General features: G+C 40.6%; 1 protein-coding gene across 2 annotated transcripts in view; it reads left to right on the plus strand.

Annotated features, from left to right (window-relative positions):
* Nucleotides 1–14,229, plus strand: part of SLC44A1 (solute carrier family 44 member 1) — a 67,122-nt gene extending 52,893 nt beyond the window's left edge. Inside the window, exons 10-16 of one of the 2 annotated variants that reach the window (XM_074569847.1) lie at nt 1,392–1,557; nt 4,584–4,740; nt 4,993–5,076; nt 6,113–6,250; nt 7,551–7,787; nt 9,319–9,399; nt 11,656–14,229. In XM_074569847.1, the coding sequence (XP_074425948.1) occupies nt 1,392–1,557; nt 4,584–4,740; nt 4,993–5,076; nt 6,113–6,250; nt 7,551–7,787; nt 9,319–9,399; nt 11,656–11,679 (887 nt within the window). In that variant the 3' untranslated portion in view covers nt 11,680–14,229. Of the gene's footprint in view, nt 1–1,391; nt 1,558–4,583; nt 4,741–4,992; nt 5,077–6,112; nt 6,251–7,550; nt 7,788–9,318; nt 11,577–11,655 lie in introns of those variants that run through there. The other variant, XM_074569846.1, reaches the window with a different exon arrangement.
* The last annotated feature ends 8,210 nt before the right edge of the window (nt 14,230–22,439 follow it).

Genomic DNA, 22,439 nt, shown 5'->3' on the forward strand with positions numbered 1-22,439 from the left:
TTTATTGTTTTACTACTGATTGAAAAGTAGCAGTGTTTCAGATCACAGGGCTATTTCACAATAATACAAGATAAATATTTTTTATTTCATAGCCTGAATTCTTAGCAAGGGATGGAGGTAATAGAATTCACCTGTTCTAGTTCTCATCACTGTTGAATTTTTAGTGTGTGTGGCATGATGCACTATGTGCAGAAAGCGTTCACCTCTGAAAGTGAGTTAAGTCTCAGTCGCATGCTTCACTGCGAGTTAAGACCACTGCACAGAGACTGGATTTGTATCAGAATTTAGACTGATGTTTTATTTTTCTGACAGAACTCTTTCATTGGCCTTGATTCTGCAAAGACTAATTTATGCTTTTAACTTTATATGCACTCACTATCTTAACTGATATCGGATAAACAAAATCTTTGTGCAAAGAGGGACAGATCTTTTCAATAAAAGTCTACGTTATCTGTGTATGAGAAGAAGCCTACGCTTAAGAAGAGCTTGTTCACTAAAACCAAAATTATTTCAATAGTTCAATTTATTCACAAGAAAATACTGATTTTTTTTATGTAAGCATAAAAGTGTAGCTAAGAAGGTGGAGAAGGTGCTATCAATGCTAAGTCTGAAGGGTGGTTTTCAAGGTAAATATTTTATACACGTGATGTCATTTTCAGTATATTTCTGAATCTCATCAGACGTTCACATAACTGTTGTATAAGATGAACCATCTCCATGTGGGTTGACACACTGGAAAAGAGGTTATCCTAGGGGGGTTCTGACATGTACTGTCAGTCTCAACCCGTGATACTGCTATTCAGATGAGACACAGAGTCAATGGATTTCTGAATATACGAAATCATGGTTAGAAACTCTAAAGCTCTTCCTTATGTCTGTAAATAACTTTAAAACGACAAATAACTGTAAAACGACAAAAACTGACAAGTACATGTACAAAGGCTTACCATAAGGAAGAAAAAAGTGGGTTTTAATGTTGACATCCAGATGTAAGGAGCTATGAAGTTTAATATTGATGCTGATTCTACAAATAATACCAACAGAGCAGCAGGCTGAAATTAAGAATGACTGAGTCAGGCTTCTAATTATGTTTAATTATGAGAATTTTTGCTACTTGCTGGTGGTTAGTTTGGGAAATTTTCAGCATGTGGCTATAAAATAAAAGAAGTGTTGCAGGATTTTGAGTGCGCTCAGAATATTTCTTTAGTGCTTTTTTCAAATGCCGTTGTACTGATTGTCTCAAAAGCTGTATCTTCCTTATGAACAATCTTCCTAAACAGGACATGTAGTAGTGTTAGTAGAAGCTAGAGGAGTTCTGCTGTAACTGTGTGCTTCCATCTTTCTGACTTGATTTAAGCACCATTTCCTTTTTTACCTTCATTTATTTCTAGGTAGTCCTGTCCCGAATGAAGAAGGATTTGTTGAATTTCGGATGGCAGGCCCCTTGAAATACATGTGGTGGTACCACGTAGTGGGACTGATCTGGATCAGCGAGTTTATCCTAGCCTGTCAGCAGATGACGGTAGCAGGGGCTGTTGTGACATACTATTTTACAAGGTAAGGACAGCTTTAACAGCTCTGCTTTGCGCAGCCTAGAAATGGAATTAACAGAAGTAATAAGGGACACAGCTTTTGAGGAGAATACTTGCTTCCGTCCTAAAAGTTGGAGAGCAGTTGAATTGTATTGACTCTTTAAATCACGTCAAGTCCTAAAATAATCTGTTTTGCTGATTGTAGGTGGTATTCTTGATATTTTGGACTTGAAGTCTTGTTTGCCTTGTAACCTGTGCGCATTGTACAGATGCGGATGACTGTTTATAAAGCAGAGTGCACCTGGAAGATCATCTATAATGCTAATAATTAATGCTGATAAGCTCGGTAGAGATAAAAAAATATTGAAAGCATTTGATTATTATTTTAACTACAAATCAGTCCAGTTCAATTTACTAACAGTGCTTCATTAATCTTTCTTACACATGATTACTTAAGATGTTATTAGAGTCATCCTTTGCACACAGATCCTGAACAGATCATGTTCAAATACAAGGTGATATGTGTGCGTTAAGGTTCCATATTTAATTTGTGTACTAAGTTGTGTATCAGGGCATGCTTTATGCTGGCTGTTCCGCGTGTATCTGCTAGCTATTCAAGAAGGCAATACTAATTATTAAGCAATGGTTTTACCAACCTTCAAGCACAAGAATTTAGGACCCAGGTTTTTAATTAAAAAAATGGTATCAGGTGCTTTGTTAGTATTTCATGAGAATAAATGGTACTTCAGTGGTCTGAAGCATTACATTTTTGGTATGTAGAACGGAACTATGGCAGTATTTTTGATAAGGAAAAGAAGCAAGTACACTAATACCTGTTTTATAAAAGTGTAGTTTAATGAAGCTTCTCTACATGTCGTCCTAGATCTAGTAGTTCATAATAAATTTTTTCACAGAGCCCACCCCACCCCTCCATACCCCCCCCAAAAAAAAAACCCCAAACCAACAAACCCCAAACCCACCATATCATTGTTCAAGAACTAGATGAGTAATTTTACTTCAGATATTCTCAAAGTCTATTCCAAACAATATAAATACAACTCCTTTGGGTAACGAGCAGAATGAGTAGAGGACGTCGACAAGATACTTAGCAATGTTGGTTTACTTAGGAAAGGAAAACCAAGATGTTGGAGTGATGCTATCCCCAAGAAGTATCCTAAATACGCATGTAGTTCAGCCATTGGGTTTTAGTATGTGATTTTAGCCTTTCATGTGAGGGCTATTCTATATAAAAATTTCAAATGATGTCCAGAAGCTGCACTCTGTTCCTGCCATGTGCTTTTAAGAGTCTGGTTTTTTTAAAAATCAGTTTTTAAATAATGCATGCAGAAATTTTTCAAGTGCATGATTCAGATCACAAATGTTTAATTGGTTTGTCTTTTTAATTGAGACTGTTATCTGAATTATATTGGACTCCTTATCTGCCCTAGTCTTTAAAGCAATATCAAAGGCAGGGAATTAATTTACTATGCTGACAGAAATTCTGTTACTTTATTAATGATGAAGTCTTCCAATATACCAGCGAAATACATCTGTGAAGTTATTACAAGATGTTACAGGGATGTAATCTTGTGAATAATTAAACTAGGTTGAGTAACGAACTAGGAAAATACAGAGGAGAGAGGGTATCTTTGCATGTAAATAGATCACTTAGCAATGTGTATGCTTCATCTGTAACTTGATGTATTTTCTATCACCTGAGGGTGAATGATTTTTCTTTTAACTGTACCCCAGTTAGTGAGTATCTATGTCTCCCTACTGTTCTTCTTTTCTGCATTTTAAGGTACAATTCTAGTCTGAAAAACGACTTAGTAAGAAAGGAAAGTGAATTAATTTGGACTTACCCATTATTTTGCATATTAGCAGCTTTCCAAAGCAAATGAGGTGAAACTATCTATGGAGAAATGTTTTATATATATTCACTCTTCATTCACCTTAGCCAGCTGGATTCCTTTCAACTTGGGCGATAACAGACCTCAAGGTGTTCTGCATTACAGCCTCTGCCCTCTGTTGCATTTACCTCAAAAGGAGGAAGTTATTGGGTTGCCTGGGTGTAAGGCTCAGGCCTTTTATGTGGTTGTGCCCAAAATGGAATAGAATTTGGCTTCCCCCACCTGAGCTCTAAAGGTTAATCGTAAGAAAATACAGGGTAAACCTATTTTAATCGTTGACATCTCAGGATTAAGTTACACAGATGTTAGTTTCACGGAATGAAGACTCTACTTTTTTATCCTTTTGAATGCAAGTCACATGAAAATAACTTCCTCCCAAGCTGAGGAGATATTTTATGTTTGGAATGTCAGCACTTGTTCCTTTAATATGCTTAGTATTATAACTCTAATAAAGAAGAAGAGCCATTCTTTAAATGTTGAATAAAGCTATTCCTTGAGAGAGAAATAGAAATGGCTTCATTGGTAGGAAATGGAAATAAAAACTTTGAGGGAATTGCTTCAAAACTGTGAAATTGAGTATTCATCTCATAGTTTAAAAATATTCTAGCTATGTTGCAATAAAATAGCTTGTTTTAAGGCTTAATATTGGGTTCCTTGAGGATATAATAGCTAAATCAGAAATGCAAAACATCTGAGAAAAGAATTTACCTAATAAATAATGATAGTGATATCCTCTCCAAAGTCTCCACAAAGACCTCCACAAGAGATGGGAAAGCAAGTTTATCACAGTCCGACTGAAAAAATGTTAGCTTTGTTTGTCGCTTCTTTTGGAAGGTTTTGAATTGCACACCATCAAATCTAGTTTTATAGAAACTTCCAGTTGGTGATAGCAGTAATGCAGCCAACTGCTGGTGAGACTACCCTTAAGACATACTGATTCCTTATCCTTTTCCTGTTACAGCGTTAGAGCCAAAACTGTGACTTGCACAGACTGTCAGTGTGGAGTGAAAAACACACTGAAAGCTAGTATAAGGATAATACGTTCCTTTTGCACATTAGTTCATTAAGAATTTGTAGTACTTCTAGATGATACTAAATACATATTGATCATTCTACTTTATTATTTTTTTCTTTTCAACAGGGAGAAAAGGAATCTGCCATTTACTCCTATTCTGGCATCTGTTAATCGCCTTGTTTGTTACCACCTAGGAACAGTGGCAAAGGGGTCTTTCATTATCACACTAGTGAAGATACCACGAATGATTCTTATGTATATTCATACACAACTCAAAGGAAAAGTAAGAGAAATAGATTCCATTCTCTTACTGAAACCCAATGCCTGATGTGTTTACAGCTAATTTAATTTAATCTGTGTGGGGGCTAGAAGTCTTGTTTTGGAATATTTAGTCTTTAAAGGACCATGGGACTGAGAGGGACTGCTTAAGTTACCAAGCTAAGTATCAGTTACTGAAATACAAAGGAATATTGTTTTCTTAAATCCGTTGGTTTTAATCTTTACCTTTGTTTTCCTACATTCTGTGCTTTCCTAGGAAAATGCTTGTGCTCGCTGTATGCTCAAAGCCTGCATCTGCTGCCTTTGGTGTCTAGAAAAGTGCCTGACCTACTTAAATCAGGTAAGATTTTTCAATATTCAAGTTTTATGTAAGGGCTGATAATATATGTGGTTCCCAGAATGCACTCTGAGGCTGATGCATAAGGTATCATACTTTGGAACTGAACTTCAATGAAGGTACTTTGGTCTTTTCTCCATTACTGAAATTACACTACAAATCACTACATTAGTCTTTGTTTACCTTGTAAAGGTGAAAAATAGCTGGTGTTTATCTTTCTGAACATGGTATCTCAACTTTATGAGAATGTGGTTGTTGGAGGTGTTCCTCTGTATGTCCACTCTATCAAACTACATCTGAGTTTCAAAATATGTTTGTTGTGAAAAGATGAAGCTCTTCTAAGTGTAATATTTAAGGTTCACACAATTGAAAAACTGTACATAACATCAAATTGTCATCATCATCTACAAAGTGGAAAAAGAGTTGTAAGTTGCGACACACTGGCTGGTCAGACCTGTTTGTAAAAGAGATTTTATTGGCCCATGGTTCCACCTCTCTACGTATCTCTCTAGTATCCCTTTCACTGTTGTTCATGTTTTTGCTTGTGAAAATACAGAAACAAAAGCAGAAGGCAGCATTTAAAAAAAACCACTAGTATAATCCTTGAAAATTATCATGGCTCACTTTAAATGCAGTCTAGTGATGTATCTAGAAATTATCATGGTGGACTTGTATGACTCTCAAACTCCGTTGTATTTCCAGAATATTTTATCTAACTACTTAATTGCTGTAGTTATGCCGCTGCTCACCTCCTCCTGCAGAGAAATTGCAAATTCTGTTTAATTAGTTTTTTGGAATAAACTTGTTAGTGCATAAATGATGAGCAAGGGAGGAGAAGAATAGTGATTCTCTACCTCATATAGTCTTTTGTCAGCTGGTGCACACTGCTTGATTCAACAACTCTCAAGGGAATCTTTGTTCGTTAACATCATATGACTTCTGTGACTTACTCAGAACCCGCATCTTCTCCCTGTTCTTCCCCCCCTCCATCTGAATATCTAATCATTCCATGAGTAAATTTTCAACCTCCTTTTCCCAGAACGCATATACAGCCACAGCTATCAACAGCACCAACTTCTGCACCTCAGCAAAGGATGCCTTTGTTATTCTAGTGGAAAACGCTTTGCGAGTGGCTGCCATAAACACAGTTGGGGATTTTATGCTGTTTCTAGGAAAGGTATGTCTGCTGTATACAGTTGTTACTGACCTATGTAGTAACAAGCTTTTGCTAGCAATGGCTTGCACCCCAGATACAAAATGCCTTCAAATTCCTGTTTCTTATAATGCAGTTTATTACATCTAGCTACATCTAGGGACTGTCCAGGATAGCAAAGATAAACAGATGACCCACTTAAGTAAAAATGATCAGAAAGGAGTAGCTGAAGATAAGGACACCTATTGCATGAATTTATTTTTAGGGAGTAAAGAGAAAAGTGATTATTAGAAGTTCTGGCTTTTTGATTGTTTTTGTGGTTAAAACCTAGAATTTTAGGGAAAGGAAGCATTTGCTCTAAATTATTTTTAATAAGGGCTCTCCAGGTTTATGTTGAAAATCGCACATTATTGCTCACCATTTATGACAAAATTGTACTGGAAGGTAGTATAGGAGCCTGCTATGAGGAACTGACAGCTTATTACATTCCTGTACTTTTATTAAGTCAGAGTACAGCGGGCTGGACTTTCAGTCTAGTAAATTAAGTCAATAAGATGTAAGAAGAAATAAACACATAATGAAGATATAGGTGCTTGGGAGACTATAAAATTACATAATGGGCTTTATGGAGGTGTCTGAAAGGTGTTAGGAAACATTTCCCTAAAAAGATGTTTTTCAAATTATTAGAGAAATGCACAGGTGACAGAAATGTTGAAATGAACAGTGCAGCGTATAAAAAAAATATTATCAGCTGAAACACTGCTGGGCTGCCATCCTGTCTCCTCTATCAGTGCAACCTGGTATTTTCATAATAGTGTAAAGCTGACCTATTTTACAATTTCATGTTTAGCCAGAGTTCCTAATAATAGATTCGGAAATGTTTAAAATGTTGAGTGGCCAGAAAAATTATTTTAGTCCGCTTGTTATTCCCAAAGACCAAACTGGTACCCAGTGAAACATCTTCAGGGCCTCGCACATAGTGTAGTTCTGTGGACAGTGTTACAGGAAACGCCTTACATGAATACTCATCTACTTTTCCTGTATGGAGATGGGACAGAGATAAGACAAGCTTTGAAGTTGTTTCCGCCAGCAAAATGAAAAGCGTACCATCCCCTCAAGACCTGCCTTCCCTCCTCCCTTTCCTTATGTCATTTACAGTCAGGGATGTGGGGAATCCAGGAGTTAAAGATGTGATTACCACTAGCATCTGTAGCTCCTAGTTCTAGCCCTGGCAGAGCAAGGAGCACATAGGTTAAAAAATGAAACAAAACAAAAAAATTAAAAGGCTTCTGCCCTGAGAGTTGTCTTCTGTTTTCTCCCTCAGGTTCTGATTGTCTGCAGTACAGGTTTGGCCGGGATTATGTTGCTGAATTACCAACGAGATTACACCATCTGGGTGCTGCCACTCATCATTGTCTGCCTCTTTGCATTCCTGGTTGCTCACTGCTTCCTTTCCATTTATGAAATGGTTGTTGATGTCCTTTTCTTATGTTTTGCCATCGATACAAAATACAATGATGGGAGCCCTGGGAAGGAATTCTACATGGATAAAGTTCTCATGGTAAGTTTCCCCTTGGTCTCTAAGGCTAAGGATATGGTTTCATAAGATGGGTATTTTGAGAGTGGAGTTAACTCACTAGCTGAGCTTAATACTGTAATTTTTTTTACCTGCGTTACCTTACTGTCTTGTTCGTGGCTTGATCAGCAAACAGTGTGATCTGATGAGCATCAGATAAGTAATGCTTCTTCCCTCCCTTGAGGCAGGGAATTGGTATTGGCTGCTGTATGCTGGCTGTGAGGTGACCAGTTGTCTTGCAGAATCATACCTTTGGATATCGTTTCTTGTAAATGATACTCTTGCAGGGTGGAAAGAAGCAAAACAAGGGGTAAAGGCTTGGTTTTTGTACTTTCCTAAGAAGGACCTCTCCTGGGCCATGGAAGAGAAAAAATATCGGAGTATTTTACCCCACACGTAGAAAAACTCCAGTGTGGTCACTCTCTTCCTTCAGATAGACAGGAACCAGAATTTGCTTCTCAGCCTGTCATGCACAGAAACAACAGAAATTACGTTCTGTCCTGGAGTCTAGATCAAGGCCCTTTACATAATTCAGTTCTTATTTGTCCCATCTCATTCCCTGTTCACTCTAGCTAGAGACCAAGATGTAAAAATTCTGCTCCTCAAGCCATTCAGTTTGTTGTTGAGTAGGTAATTTTCTTGATAATGTTTTTAAGTGTAGGAGATGTCCCTGTAAAATGTACCCCCACGGCTGGCTAGGGGAAGACTCTCATAATTTCTTAGCATAATTTTTTTTCCTGATCACTTGTTGGAAAAACATGTCAAGATTTTAATGCTAAATTCTTTGTAAAATACTACGGAATCTAGAGTATATAATAAATAAAACAGTAGCTGATGAGTTGCTTTTTAGGACAGAATAAGAGTAAAATGCAGCATGCTGTCTCAGAAGACAGCAGAGATGAATCATAAAAGCATTGTGGTTTCTTCAGTGAACAGTCAATATCAGAAAACACTAGCAGCTAAAGTTTACTGAAATTTACTACAGGATGCTTGCCTTCAAGAGAAAAAATTACATAAAATTGAATTAGCACCTTTGCTAATCTTTGTGAGTAGGTGATTCTGATCCAGTGGAAAATTTAAGAATTTGAATTGAGAGAATTTAGGGAAATCAACAAGACCTTGCAAGTAATTATCTCCAAGTGCCTCTGTTGGATGGAGTTCTAATGTTACACACAGTACACGGGATAGGAGTTAACAACTAGGATCTCTGGGCTTTTTTTGACAGCCATCCTCCTACCTTCCTTCCCTGTAAAGGAGAGCATTGTGTGGTAAGTGTGAAAGTTGTAACAACACACAAGGCAAATACCTGTCTGACTTCCAGAATTAAATGAGGGAGACCCAAATGAGGCTATTTGGCAGGCTTTTTTGGTGCTTTGTGGATGAGTCTGACCCAGACCAGTGGGAGGAGCAAGTTGTGTTGACATTTTGAGCAGTTACATCTTAAAGCTTTGTATTGAAATTCATTGTTTGGGGTCTACTCTAAGAAAGCACTTTTCACTTTGTTACTGTTTTTTAGGAATTTGTGGAGAATAGTAGGAAATCTATGAAAGAAGCTGGCCGGGGAGGTGGAGCTGAGGGCAGAGAGCTAAAACCAATGGTAGGTGCAGATGAGGAGGTGGCGATCCTCCAAGAGTTTCACTTTTACTTCTTCTCCCTCTTTGTCTTTACTGACTGCACTTCTTCAGGAGAAGTTTTTGTTCTCTGTATCACTCAAGATGTTCTGCTTTTTCTGTTTGTGAGCTTGCCTATCACCTGGATGGCAGAGTTTTTGTCACAGCTGAGACCATCTCCTGTAAAAGTAAGATGAAAGGAACTGTGTCATATGAAAAAAATGCAGTATCATTTCATTAGGATGAGTATGCATGCCATGTGATATACGCAGACAGCCCCAGCTGCTGAGTACTCCCAAAGTAAGATGACATTGGAATTCATTGGGCTATTCTGACTTAAATTCTCTTTTCAGTCCTGAACTGGACAATTTTTGTTCATCTTACATTCACGGTAAAAGCCTGAAGAACACTACTGAGCGCATCCATTGTTGCAAAGTAGGACCAGGCATTTAAAGCTCTCAACAAATTATTTTATATAGTGCCAAAGAACTGAATACAGTGATTCCTTTCAACCTGCTCAAATGACATTTCTCCCAGTTGTTTGTTTTTATTGCCAACTACTTATGTTGCTTGTCTCTTGTGTGCTCTTTCCATCTCACACTGTCAGATATACAGACAGTGAACAATGCATCATTTATGCTTCTGCAGCCTGTTTTACTTATGGTGTGCCAGTTAGGAAGGCATTGCATGTCTGAGTAGCCTGGAATAAGGAACAGCTATACATGGTACAGATAACAGATAGGAGGATGAGTTTGGAAGGTGGAGAACTGAGAGCGTATGATGGAGACCCAGGCTGGGCAAGGTATGACTTGTCATCGTGCAATATGACTTTGTGAAATACATATTTTTGCATTTTTGAAAGTTCTTAAGAGTATCTGGGGCCTGACGCAGTTCCTTACCATGAGGACAATTTTTTAACCTAATGGAACCTAAATGAGTGTATGCTAACAGTAGAATTTTTTTTTTATTTAATGATGTATGTGAAGCCATGTTGCATGAGCACTTTTTGACCTAGCTGGAATGGGTTTGTGCTGTAGAATGGATAGATGTGTAGCTTGAGTGTTTTGCTATTTCATTATAGCATACTGGTTTCTAGATTTGCTTATGCCTAAATGCTTCTATGTTTACACATCTAAAAAACTAATCCTATGCTCATTTACTGTTTTCTTCTGGGAGTAATTCTAGCTGTTCAAATAGACACTACTGTTGGGGTTTTCAGAGTGGTCTAAACACTGTAAATGTAAAGCTGTGCTTAAAATGATTGAGAATTGGGTTTGCAAACCCTATAGTCACACGCACAAGAAATCTCAGTCCAAAAATGCATTATGTTACTTTCTAATTCAAACAACTGTTTTACGTTAAGTGGTTTTCCACTTATGCTCTCATCAGTGCTAGCACAGACCGCTACTCAGGCTTTTGTACTTGACTGCCTGCAGCTTGGATGTTAAAACCTTTATTCATTCCCCCTCGTAAAAGGGCAAACCAAGTACTTGCAAGTCAAGGGTGGTCTTGTTCTTTTAGCAACTGGACTCTAGGCACTTGAGCCTAGAACTGTCTGAAAGTCCTCCTAGGACTGCTGCAGAAGATGCTGAGCAGCTGGGGCTCAGCCTGAGTGTCACCTGCTGAATTACTCCCAGTTCTGCTGCTCATGTGATAGTCTTGTTTGGAACTGACTGGGCCTTGTTTTCTCAAGTGGTCTTTTGTTTTGGGGCGTTCAGCTCCAGTTGAATAGGTTCTGAAATATTAGGGTCTCACTTCTTGACAAGTACAGGACACAGCAGTTCCCTCTGTGAAATTTCTGGTATCTTCCCCCAAAACATTCATAAAGGCTTCAGTTACATCTGGAATAGGATCATTCATAAGTCTATTCTGTACTAGTGGCACCTGTAGTCCCAAAATTGGGTATTTGAAAATTAAATTAATTTTGCTTTATTTTTTCCTGCTTTTTTAAAAAATAGAGACTTTACTGTTTTGTTTCAGTTGCCTTGAAATGTGGATATTTCTTAGACATGACAATTGGTTCTAAAAGTGAAATGCCCTAAGTGCCGTTGTAATTTAAATAGGTATTAATAGCAGAGATGAGGAAACATTTAGGACCACCTGTTCTTGTATCAAGGCACAAGAAGAAAGCCCAACACCTTTTCACACTTCTTTCTTTATGGTTTCCAGCGACCCCTTTGACTCAGTTTCTCCTTGTCTTTTGGCATTTGTCTAAGACTGTGCTGTATGACTTTGTTTTCTAGGCCTCTGGAGCAAGTTCATCTTGAAACTAGCCAGCCATATTGGAACCCATTGACATTCCAAAACAGTATATATATACATATATACATACATATATATATATATATAAATAAACAGCCAAAATCAGAGAAAAGGAACAGGGATTTAATACTTTTTTTAACAATTATTTTTGTGAAACATGTACTCTTTTCATACGGGTGGCTTTTACAAGCAGCTTTATCATTGTTCCATTTTTTAAATTATTCATTGTGGTCATGGAAAAGTTGATTCTTATCTGCTTGATATTTTAAATCTGGAGGAGGTATCATTGTAAAGATAATCTGAAATGATGACTGGGTTTAGAGACAGATTTCCCATGACACTGCTAGTCTGCTGAGAGTTTTACTTGCTTAGTGTGTTTAAATTTGCATTAAATTCAGGACAGTTACATGTGAGGAAAACCTTCAAATCAAGAAAAGTTTCAAATTTAGTTTTTCAAAAAGTGGTTTCAGTGAGAGTTCATTCAGTTTGAATGGGTTTATAAGCAGCCATTTTACTTTACAGCCCTGGTGGGGCACCGTTTTGTTTATCAGTATCAGATATCACAATAACCAACTCCTCAGGTATTCAGGTGTGTGGGAGCCCTTGCATCTCCTATTAAACAGAAACTAGAAAATGGGGACAAATAATTTTTATATGCAATTAACTTCCTGTTTTACCCCTCTTACCCATTGCCCACAATCCTCCCCTTGAGTTCAGCAGCCTCCTTCACACTTCAGCAGTGCTTCTTTGAAGGCTCCATGTGAACAATTGAAATAACAGATTGTTAAAGCTCAGTCTTAGCCATACTCATGATTAATTCATGACTAGATGTAACGATGCTGAGGGTGGGAAGAGAAATGAACTGTACTGGCGTACAAAAAAAAGTACTGTATGCTTAATTTTATTTAATGCTGGAGAGCTTTGGGAGGTGGAAGGGACCATTCCTTGCTTGTTGTTTCATCCGTATTTGTATGTACTGTAGCAGGTGGCTAAAACAGGAAAGGGCAGAGAAACATTTCTTTGGAAGTGTAACTGCCAGGATAGTTATCTAAAGTTATCAAATAACAACAAGAAACGTGCGTTTTTATTGTTAGATATTTACATTTCTTTTCAGTCTGGAGGTTCACCAGATATGAATGCTAATACTCAATTCTTCAGTATATTGTAATCGTAAATGCTTAAAAGTGTATTTGCTAAGAATTCATGATATGTCTATGCTATAAACTCCTTTTGTTACAATTTTTTTAAGAAAACTATTTTTGTTAATGTAAAGTTAATATTTCAGAGCAGAATTTTTAAACTTATTGCACTAAATACAAGCTCTGTACAAATAAGTAATGCCTCAATTGTTCGATCACTCCATTCAAGAAAATCTTTTGAAAGAGAAAAGTCCTTCTACAGAAGCTTTGTGATCGAGCGGAGAGGTATGTCTAGGTAAAGACATGCACAACTCGTGTTATCAAGGTTTAATAAGTAAGCAGTTCTCTGTGCTTCCTTTCAGAGGATCGGGCTTTTAAATTGCTGACAAAAGTCTTAAAAATAAATAAATAAATAAATATAGTAGTATCATGTAGCTAACCAGTGCCCTTACCTTTTGGCAATAGTGAAATACTTCACTTTTGCTTCTAGAAGTAATTTGATAACTTGAATTTGTTTAGTTTTCTTTCGAAAGCAAATTAAAAGGATTTACTCTTTTCATATCACAGAACCCAAACTGTATGAAACGTGTGAAAGTAAAAATACATTTAGAAATTATAGCTGCTGGGGAGGCAGGGAGACAGGACTACCCAATCCTGCAAGCACTTAGATGCTCATTTAAGGGAACCATATCAGTAGCTCCACTGACATCAGGGGGGCTCTCTATGGAAGCTGTAAGTTACACATTGGTGTAAGTGCTAACTGCACTAGAGCTTCAACCTAGGGATCCCAACTGGAGCACTGGCAAGGCCTCCTAGTGCAAGTTAGACTATCTAGAAGAACTACTGGGGCAGCCTTGCGTTTGTGGAGAGGAGGCATTCCTGATGTACCAGTGGCTAAGACAGCAGTAGCGCTGAACACCAATATTTGTGTAGATCAGTGGGGTTTAGCAACAGAAATGTAAAAACTGGCTCAGATGAATGCTAGAAACTGGGTTCCAAGGCTGAGAGACTTACCACGTACACAGTCGCTTACAGAGAAATTAATTTCCATCTTGTCTGGAAATTACTGAAGGTGCTTTGATTGAAGACGTGGATTCTCCACACTTTGACAACAAATTTCTGCCATGACCAGTTCCACAAGTTTGTGTTCTCTGCTCACTGGAAGTCCTGGGTGGGGGCTTTTCTCTGCAATTGCAACTAGGACTGCAGTTGGAAACAAATTTTGTATTTTTGTATGACTTGACTGTGCACCATTTTTATAGCAGTTTATCCTGTTTTAAAAAGAAATTTGTTTTATTTACATGGTGTTTAAAAGATACAGGCAACACTTTTCTATGGGTAGCTGTAATGTTTAAGTGACAAATCTATATCATTATAAAGTTCTTAATAAAATTGTGTGCACCATTCTTGAGTGTATATCTGGCATGCAAAGCTTTTTCAGTCATGCCAAAGAGGCATTCCATCCACCTGCAGGCTTTCCAGTGGCCATTTTGAATGTCCTTCAAGTTCATTTGCAATCAGACTACAAGCTGCCCTCTTCCAGCCCTGTCTTGTGCAAGGAGATAAGCAGAAGACTAACATCTGAAGAGACGAACTTTTCAGGACAAATTTAGGCTCTGCTTTTCTTCCCTAGTGGGGATAGTAGAGTAAGAGAACACTTGACATGTAAATCCCCAGTTGGTAGTAGAGGTGCTGGGGTCTGCCAGTTGTGATGGATTAATTTTTTTTTTTATTTTTTGCCAGATGGTTATTAAAGCCAGTATATGGACTGCTTTGTGGGAAGCAGTCTAGACTAACTAGAGTGATGCTGCACTGGGAATAACACTGCAGGAGGAGCAGGTGAGACAGCTGGGATAGAGAAATCATCCTCATGGAAAGTCCACTGAACCAAGCAGTGCTCCTGAGGAGTGGAGATTCAGGTTGGACACATGGGGTTTAAAAACCAAGCCAGTGGGATTACTGGTTCCCAGCATTTGGTTTCTGCAGACGGTCTGCATCATAGCCTTTGATCAGCTAGGTTTCAAAGGAAAAAAAAGCATGCCATACTTCAGATTGTTTAAATTTTTTCCACATCATTTTACTCTCTGTTCTGTTTGGAAGCTGAGCAGCAGTGCGTTGTCTTTTTGGCTTCTTCCAGCCCTAGGGAATTTTTTTGGTTCTTTTAGCTCTCATTTTTGTTTTGCTCTTTCAGCAAAGGAGTGCCAAGTGGCAGAGTGTTAACTCCCCTTTGTCCCACCGATCTTAGCACATGCCTTCTCACTTTCCCGAGGCAATGATTCAGGATATCACCTGGACTGAATGGGAGGGTGAGTAGGTGCTGAGCTGAAGTTCTGAGGTGGGTTTTTTCGTGTGATACCACTCCATCACTGTGCTTGCTGTGGTTAGGAGTGTAGCCCATCATTTCTACAGTTTCAGTGCTGCTCCACAGCTAGAGTAAATATGTGGTACGGCAAGTTTAGAATTGCATCTTCAGCCTTCCAGTAGCTTGTGTTCACACTGCCAGCCGCCAAAACCAGGACTGGGTTTTACCTGTGGCCTTAGCTTGGCACGGTAACCCAAGGACTTTCTGCATTAGGAAAGCATGTCCTGGAAGGGAGAACTTAAGTGCAAGACCCAGTTTGAAGTTGTGGTCAGGGTTGACCCTGGCTAGCAGGTAAGCCCCTACTCTGTTGCTTGCTCACTTTCCCCAGCAGCGGGATGGGAGAAAGCATTTGAAAGGCAAAGGCAAGAAAACTCATGTGTCAAGATGAAGACGCATTAGTTCGTTAAGTAAAGGGGGGGGAAAAAAAAAAAAAGGAAAAGAAACCCAAGTGATGCAAAGGCAATCACTCACCACCTCCCACCAGCAGGCCAATGCCCAGCCAGTCTCTGCACAGTGGCTGCTTTGGAAAACTTCAACTTCCTTCCTCCCCCCCGCCTTCCAATTTTATTGCGAAGCATGATGTTATATGGTATGAAATATTTCTTCAGTCTGTTCAGGTCAGCTGTCCTGGCTGTGTGCCCTCCCACCCTCTTGCCCAACCCCCGCCTACGCTGCTGGGGTGGCAGAGTGAGAAGCAGAGAAGGCCTTGACCCTGTACAAGCACTGCTCAGCAACAGGTAAAACACTGTTGTGTTATCAACACTGTTTCGGTCACAGATCTAAAAAACGGCACCATACGGGCTGCTGTGAAGAAAATTAACTCCATCCCAGCCTAACCCAGGACACAGGTCCGCCTACCCAAGAGTTAATCCAAGACTCGCTCCCTGCGTTTCTGTACAGCACCTTCTCAGGGTGGTTACTTCTTTCTGAAAGGGCTTTTTCAGCAGCGGGCCATTAGCCTGCTCCACAGTGCTCCCTTTCATGGAGGGAGCAGGGGATGCTAGCTCTTACTCTTTCAGCACAAAATGGGGATATAAAGCAGAAATGAGCCCTTTCTGTATCAGTGTTCTGGCAATTGAGCAGCCAGTGTTGGAGACAACATACTTAATGTGCCCTCAGGGCATGCACTTTAGTGGTTTGCTCTGAGTGGTTATGATGTATTCTATGAATGTATGTTATAGAGTCAGAATTATATGCATGTAGCAGACATATAGTCATCAGCACCATCCAGTGAACATTTGGTTATGAGTGCATATTACATGCTGTATTGAACATGGCACTGTCATTTTAAGAAACGCTCTTGAGATTTAAAAGTAGATACCTAAGAGCATTCCTGTTTTTTAAATCATGGCTTTGCCTGTGCAGATACTGTTTACTAAATCTAAACATCACAAGTCCGTTGTTTCTTGAACAGTTTGTGTGTCACATCACCACAGAAATCCTATTTCATCTTTGTGGAAAAAAACCTTCGTGTTTCCCAAAACAAAACCCAACAGACTTACTCGAAGCATTCCTTGCACTCAGCTTGTTTGTTGGGATGATGGAAGTTTACTCTAAATTATACTTCATTTTTAAATGCTCTTTCACCTATTTCATCTCTGCTGTTATTTCATCACATAACAAGAGACTATGGAGACTAGTAAATTCGTATTTCTTGTGTTCTGTAGCAAATACTGTTCTCAAGGTATTTTTTTTCTTTTATATTTAGAGAGATGAGAGAAGAGATGAAACTTGTCTCTTGTGATGTGGGTCATGTATAAAAGGCAGAATTTCTGGTCTGGGATGGAGCTGTGATGTGTCTTGCAGTGTTTTGCAAGCTGATGCAATCAAGCCAAAGCTCTTCAGAGACATTAGGATTATGAAAATATTTCTAGGGAAAATAGGTAGCATGAATTCATCTAAAAATACCCATTTGGAGGCTAAACTACCTGGCATTCATGTGACAGAGATCAGTTAAAACAGAACTAGCAGAAAACCAGCAAACACCATCAGAATCGACTCCCCTGCTCACTGAAGCGGTCAAGTGATGTGTGAATATGATGAGCAGAATTTGGTGTTTTAAGCATTTGTAGAAATGTAGAAACATCTATAGAAACATGGCACTCTCCTTAGAACCAAAGTTGCAAGACTTCAGAGCAAAAGTACCAGCTGACTTTAGCAGAACTAGCCAAATTTTTCAGTAACTTTAAAGACAGCTCTGGTGTCTCTAAATATGTGATGGAAGATGCTGGCAGCATAGCTGGCTACCAGTTCCTCAAGTGCACCACCGCTCCCCTCCGGCTTGAGTGAAATAGGGGCAGCTAGGGAGTATATCGGAAAGGTTTTGTGAGATTAGGAAGCTGGTTACTCCTGAAACCCATCAGAAGTTGGGCGCTGACTTGGAGTTCCCACGAAACTCATGACTTTTAACTCTCAAATAAATACTGCATCTGCTCCAGCGTTAGTATTGGTTGGGTCTTGCTCTCTGCTCAAACTGGAAAGGGAGAATATCTCTCGTTAGAAAAACAGTGCTACTGTCAGTGGGGTAGTGTCTCCTGGGGGAGTGAGGCAGGAGAAAACAGAAAGGTGGTTTTGTTTCTAATGTGGGCCAGAAAGCAGCTGCCAGAGGTTAGGTGGAGCCATGGAGAGCAGGGTTTCACAGGTAGAAAATATTCTGCAGGATCTTTACAGTCGTTAAACAAATTTAACATTCCCATTCACAGACATCTCACAGCAACATCCCCTGTGCCCTGCTTTTATTTTGCTCTGGAGCTCTTCAGAGCAAGAAAGAAGGTGGAATCCTATATACCTATAGAAAGGAATTATTCATTTCTATATGGTGGATTGTGTTGCTGATTATAGCAACTACCCTAAGGAAAAAGGAAAATCTTCTGAACGGATTTTAAAGGCTTGACAGTACTTGCATTGTCATAGTCCATCAGAGCTTCATCTGGTAACAAATTTTTCATCCTCTTTCACTCATACTTCTAACGGCGCAGTCAAACCCCTGAACTGGTTTAGTGATCTACATTGAATCAAGATCAACTAAAAAGTGCTCCTTTTTCCAGTGGAATGCCACCTCCTTTGGGAATGGGAAAAGTAAATGTGACACTGTTTATTGTTGTCTTGAGAACTTGAAATGTTTTATACTGCAAGCTGTGAATGCAGGAAGAGAAGGGACATTAACAGTGCTGATCTAATCTTAGATTTTCTGTGTAAACTGACATTGTGCCAGAATACTGATGCAAAACTGTATTTTAGTCTAAGAAATGTATAGATTTTTTAATGTATCGAAATAAAGTTTTTCTTTTTAAGTAAGAAGGATGTTTCTGTGTCTTCCCTATGGGGTGCTAAGCCCTGCTTTTTCTCTTAGGAATACTGTCTCACGGCCCTGAAAGCATGCAGAGTCCATCCAGATCCTTGCTCAAGCTTTGCTTCACTCTGTGACTGCCCTTCAGCAGAGTAGCTGCAGCAGTGCAGGGCATGCGTTCTTGGCTCTCTTGCTGTCCTGGTGCCAAGAGGAGTGGTGTGATGTGAGTGCTTTGTTGAGCTGGTTGGGGTGAATGAGGTTTTTAGAACAAAGGTGGTCCCTTATACAGACAGCTTAGGGGAAATGCAGAGTAGGGAGGGATGAAGGAAATCTCGTTATGTATTATGAGAGCTATGCAACCTGCACATCCCAATGCAGCACCTCCTGTGCGGCCACCTCCTTGCTCTGCAAGGTCCTGTTCATGCTCCTCATCCCCAAAGCAGGATCCCTGTTCGGCAGAGATGTTCTAAAAAGCCTGGATAGCTGAAGATGGATGGTGAATAGAAGCAATTGATAACAGCATCTGTATAATCGTACTAGCAGAGGCAAGTTCAATCTCAAAGATTCCTTCCCTTTTCCTCTCCCTGCTTTCTTTACTGACAATTTTTTAAGGTACTAATAAGCCAAGCTGAACAATGTCTTTTGCTTGCTTCAGCACTGCATTTGTATAAGATGGTTTACTTTATCTGGGAACCACTGCCCCTTCTGAACCCGAGACTGAAGCCAGTGTGTCAAATCACTATAGTCAGGATGAAAAGGACCAGCCAGCCCATCAGACAGAACCTCTGCCCACAGGCAGGGTCCCGTGCTGGTGTCCCAAGTGTTTTGCTGCCTGTCTCGGTGTTCTGCAGTTCCTCTGAAAGCGCGTCCCCATGGCTCCAAATGTCTTTTTCATGGTTTATTAAGGGTGAAGCTGCTTGCCTAGGTAGCTTTAGTAGCATGGAGCAAAAGAGACTCCAGAGATGCCCCTCTTCATCAGTAGAGGTGTAAGGGGCAGGAGGCACGTCGCATACAGCTTATGAAAACACCCTCTGGTTTCCACTGGGTTTTGCCTGTGACAGAACTGCAGAACAGGAGCTCTTTGGCTCTCCTGAACCTCCCCAGCGATAAGGGGCTGAAGCACTGTCTTGGGGAGAGCAACGATGATGCCCCCAGCTCTAAGGGTTTTGTGGCTTCCAGGGAAAATATTAAAAAAAGGAAGGGGCTGAAGGTGAGTCAGGGAGGGCTAGGTGAGGGAAGGATATGCAGGGAGAACAGAACAGGACATGGGACTTTAAGTGGAAGGGGAGAACCTGAGGGCACTGGAGGGGAGTGGGCAAGAAAACCCAGGAAGCTATTAGCGGACAGGAGAGCAGGGACCTGGAGCTGCAAAGGAGAGGAGAGAGGAGTGGAGACAGAGGCAAAGACAGGAACGACTTGGAGCTGAAAAAGCAGGATTTGTCCTTCGGCCACACAGCGGTCCCCGCTGCCCCGATGCTGCAGGCAGTGAGCAGTACCTCTGGAGGCTAGCTTCGGATCCCTGCTCCCCCACCACAGCTGAAGGACCAGTCTCCTTGCTTGCAGGACAAGCACGGGTCCCTGCCTCCTGCCTCACGCAGGGGATGGGGACCTGGGCACGCAGCCCTCAGCACGCAGCAAGCCCGCTCAGAGCCAGCAGGGCCAGATCCTGCCCTCCTGAAGTCTGGCACGGCTCCTTCCTCCCACCCGGGGCCACTGAGGAGCTGACCCACTTTCAGTCGCTGGTATTTAGATGTTTAATGAAGATTAGCTAGTGCCCAGGGAGAGATTATTTAGAATTTCTAATTACTATTTAAATTATTAATGTGTGAAATGCATGGAGCTTGCATTCCCGCACACAGAGCACCTAAAAAAGCTGTTTTTCTGACAGCTACTGCCATACTCTCCAGCTACTGCTCAGTCCTTGTTTACCTTGGATACACTAAAAATAAAGCGGAAGAAAATCCAGCGCCAGGGCAGATTTTCTGAGACCCTCGCGAGAGCAGTCAAAGCTGGGAATAAAGCCTATGACAGAAGCTACCGAGTTGTTTTATCTAGCCGCCTCAGCTGACAGTAATGGAGTGGGAGACAAATAAATGGGCGAGCAGGTATTTCACACTGCAGTGCTTTGAAGAAGAAATCACAGGCCTGAACCCTGTGCCCTGCCCAACCAAAAAAAAAAAAGAGTGAGAGTCTGCCACAGTCCCAGAAACACTGATAAGATGTCCCTTGATTTTAATTACTTTTCTGACAGCTCTTAGCTGTATTCTAGCTTTAAATATTAAGTCCCGGCGGAATACAAAAATACAAACCGTGGCAAAAAAAAATAATTCAGTAAATGCAACGCTTGAGCATGCTCCTGAAGAGGGAATTCTGGGGATCTGCAGCCTGCAGGAGGGTGACCAGCAGGTTGTGACAGATCAGGGAAATGATACAGATACAGACAGCCGAGACTCATCCCTCTTCTGATGCTTAAATATCTCAATCCTCCACTAGCAAACCCCTTCCAGTCCTTTAGTGGGCCTTGGTAGCTTGTTAGATGCATGAAGTCATCCTGACTTCCTTTCAGTACAGGTCGTCTTCTGATTTGTTTCCGACATTTCTGGTTTCAGTGAAAGCTTTCCTGGCACAGGCTGTTATTCAATATCCCCTGTTTTTCTGTGTTGGGCTTCATTGCCCTGACTTCTCTTCAACAGAAGGATGGAGCGGGAAGAACAGTAACAATGTCAACCCCAGGGAGGGAGGAGGGGAAGGGCTCAGAAGAATATCTTGAGAGAACCCAGGGTCTTTGTTTTTTAAGCCTCTGATAACTGAAAGCGAACCACGCACCAGTCACTCTGTGACAGAACTGACTGAAACGAGATGTCTCAAATCCCAGGCCAGGAACACCACTGGAAGAGCCTGAAAGAAGGAAAATTCACATGTTGGAAGGCACCGCTGGGTCCCTTCCAAACTTCCCCAAATTACACTACCCCTAATGACAACAGCAAAACTTGACCTGAATGCCTAATACTGGAACATTGCTAGAGGAGGTAAAGGGATTTCAAAGCATGAGTTTGCTGCCTGTTTCATAAAGCCTGAAGCACAGAAGTCCTGCTGCCTCCAGGTGAGAAGCTCCACAGCTTGCTTTTGAAAGATCTCTGGTGCTGCATCCATTCATCGTGAGATAACACGAGAACAAGAAACCTCAGAAGGGCATATGTTGCATCCCCACAGGAGACCAGCCCGCCAGAAGAGCATCTGAGGTTCATGCTGCCTATGATGAAGAGGAAGCTTGAGAGCTTTATCAAAAAAGAATTTACTCCCCAAAAAACCTAGCACACAAGTGTGCAGGTCTGAATTTCCCAGAAGGTGCACAGCTTGAAAAGCTTTTAAGCTTCAGAAAGAAATAATAAGAAAGCAAAGCTTGAATAAAGGATGTAGGAGAACTATACACAAACCTGACATTTATGCCCACATCATTGTATTCTTAGGCCAGGGCCCCCAACCTTCCCGTAATCATTTGGATTTCCTTTAAGAATAGCACATAACAAGACAAGTAAAATTTGCCCATCAAGTTTCTGAGACATGGGGGTGAGGAAACTGTTGTTCAAAGCAAGGTGAACATTTGGTATGTGGTCACAAACTGCTTGGGCTCCACAAGGGCCCCACCCGTGACATGGTGAAGAAAGTGGGAAGGAGGGAGCAGACTGGTGACCTGCCAAGCCAGAGGCGGGAAGTCAAGAAGGATAGTTAAGTGCCAGCAGTGGCAAAGCCTTGCACAGTGTCCAGGCTGCAGAGCACCTTGCATTTGCACCTTGTAGCTACGTCCTCCCCTGCTGAGCTCTTGCTGATGTTTCACTTCTGGAAGGATCAGGTTAGAATGGCAGTAAGTAGGGAAAAGGACAATAAACATGGAAAAGGCAGTAAGCAGTAAATAAGATGCCAAAGTACGGAGACCCTCCTCAGCAGTGGGCTGCAGGAAAGCTCAGAGGGGAT

The sequence above is a fragment of the Larus michahellis genome, chromosome Z, assembly GCF_964199755.1.
Source record: "Larus michahellis chromosome Z, bLarMic1.1, whole genome shotgun sequence".
Lineage (NCBI taxonomy): Eukaryota > Metazoa > Chordata > Aves > Charadriiformes > Laridae > Larus > Larus michahellis.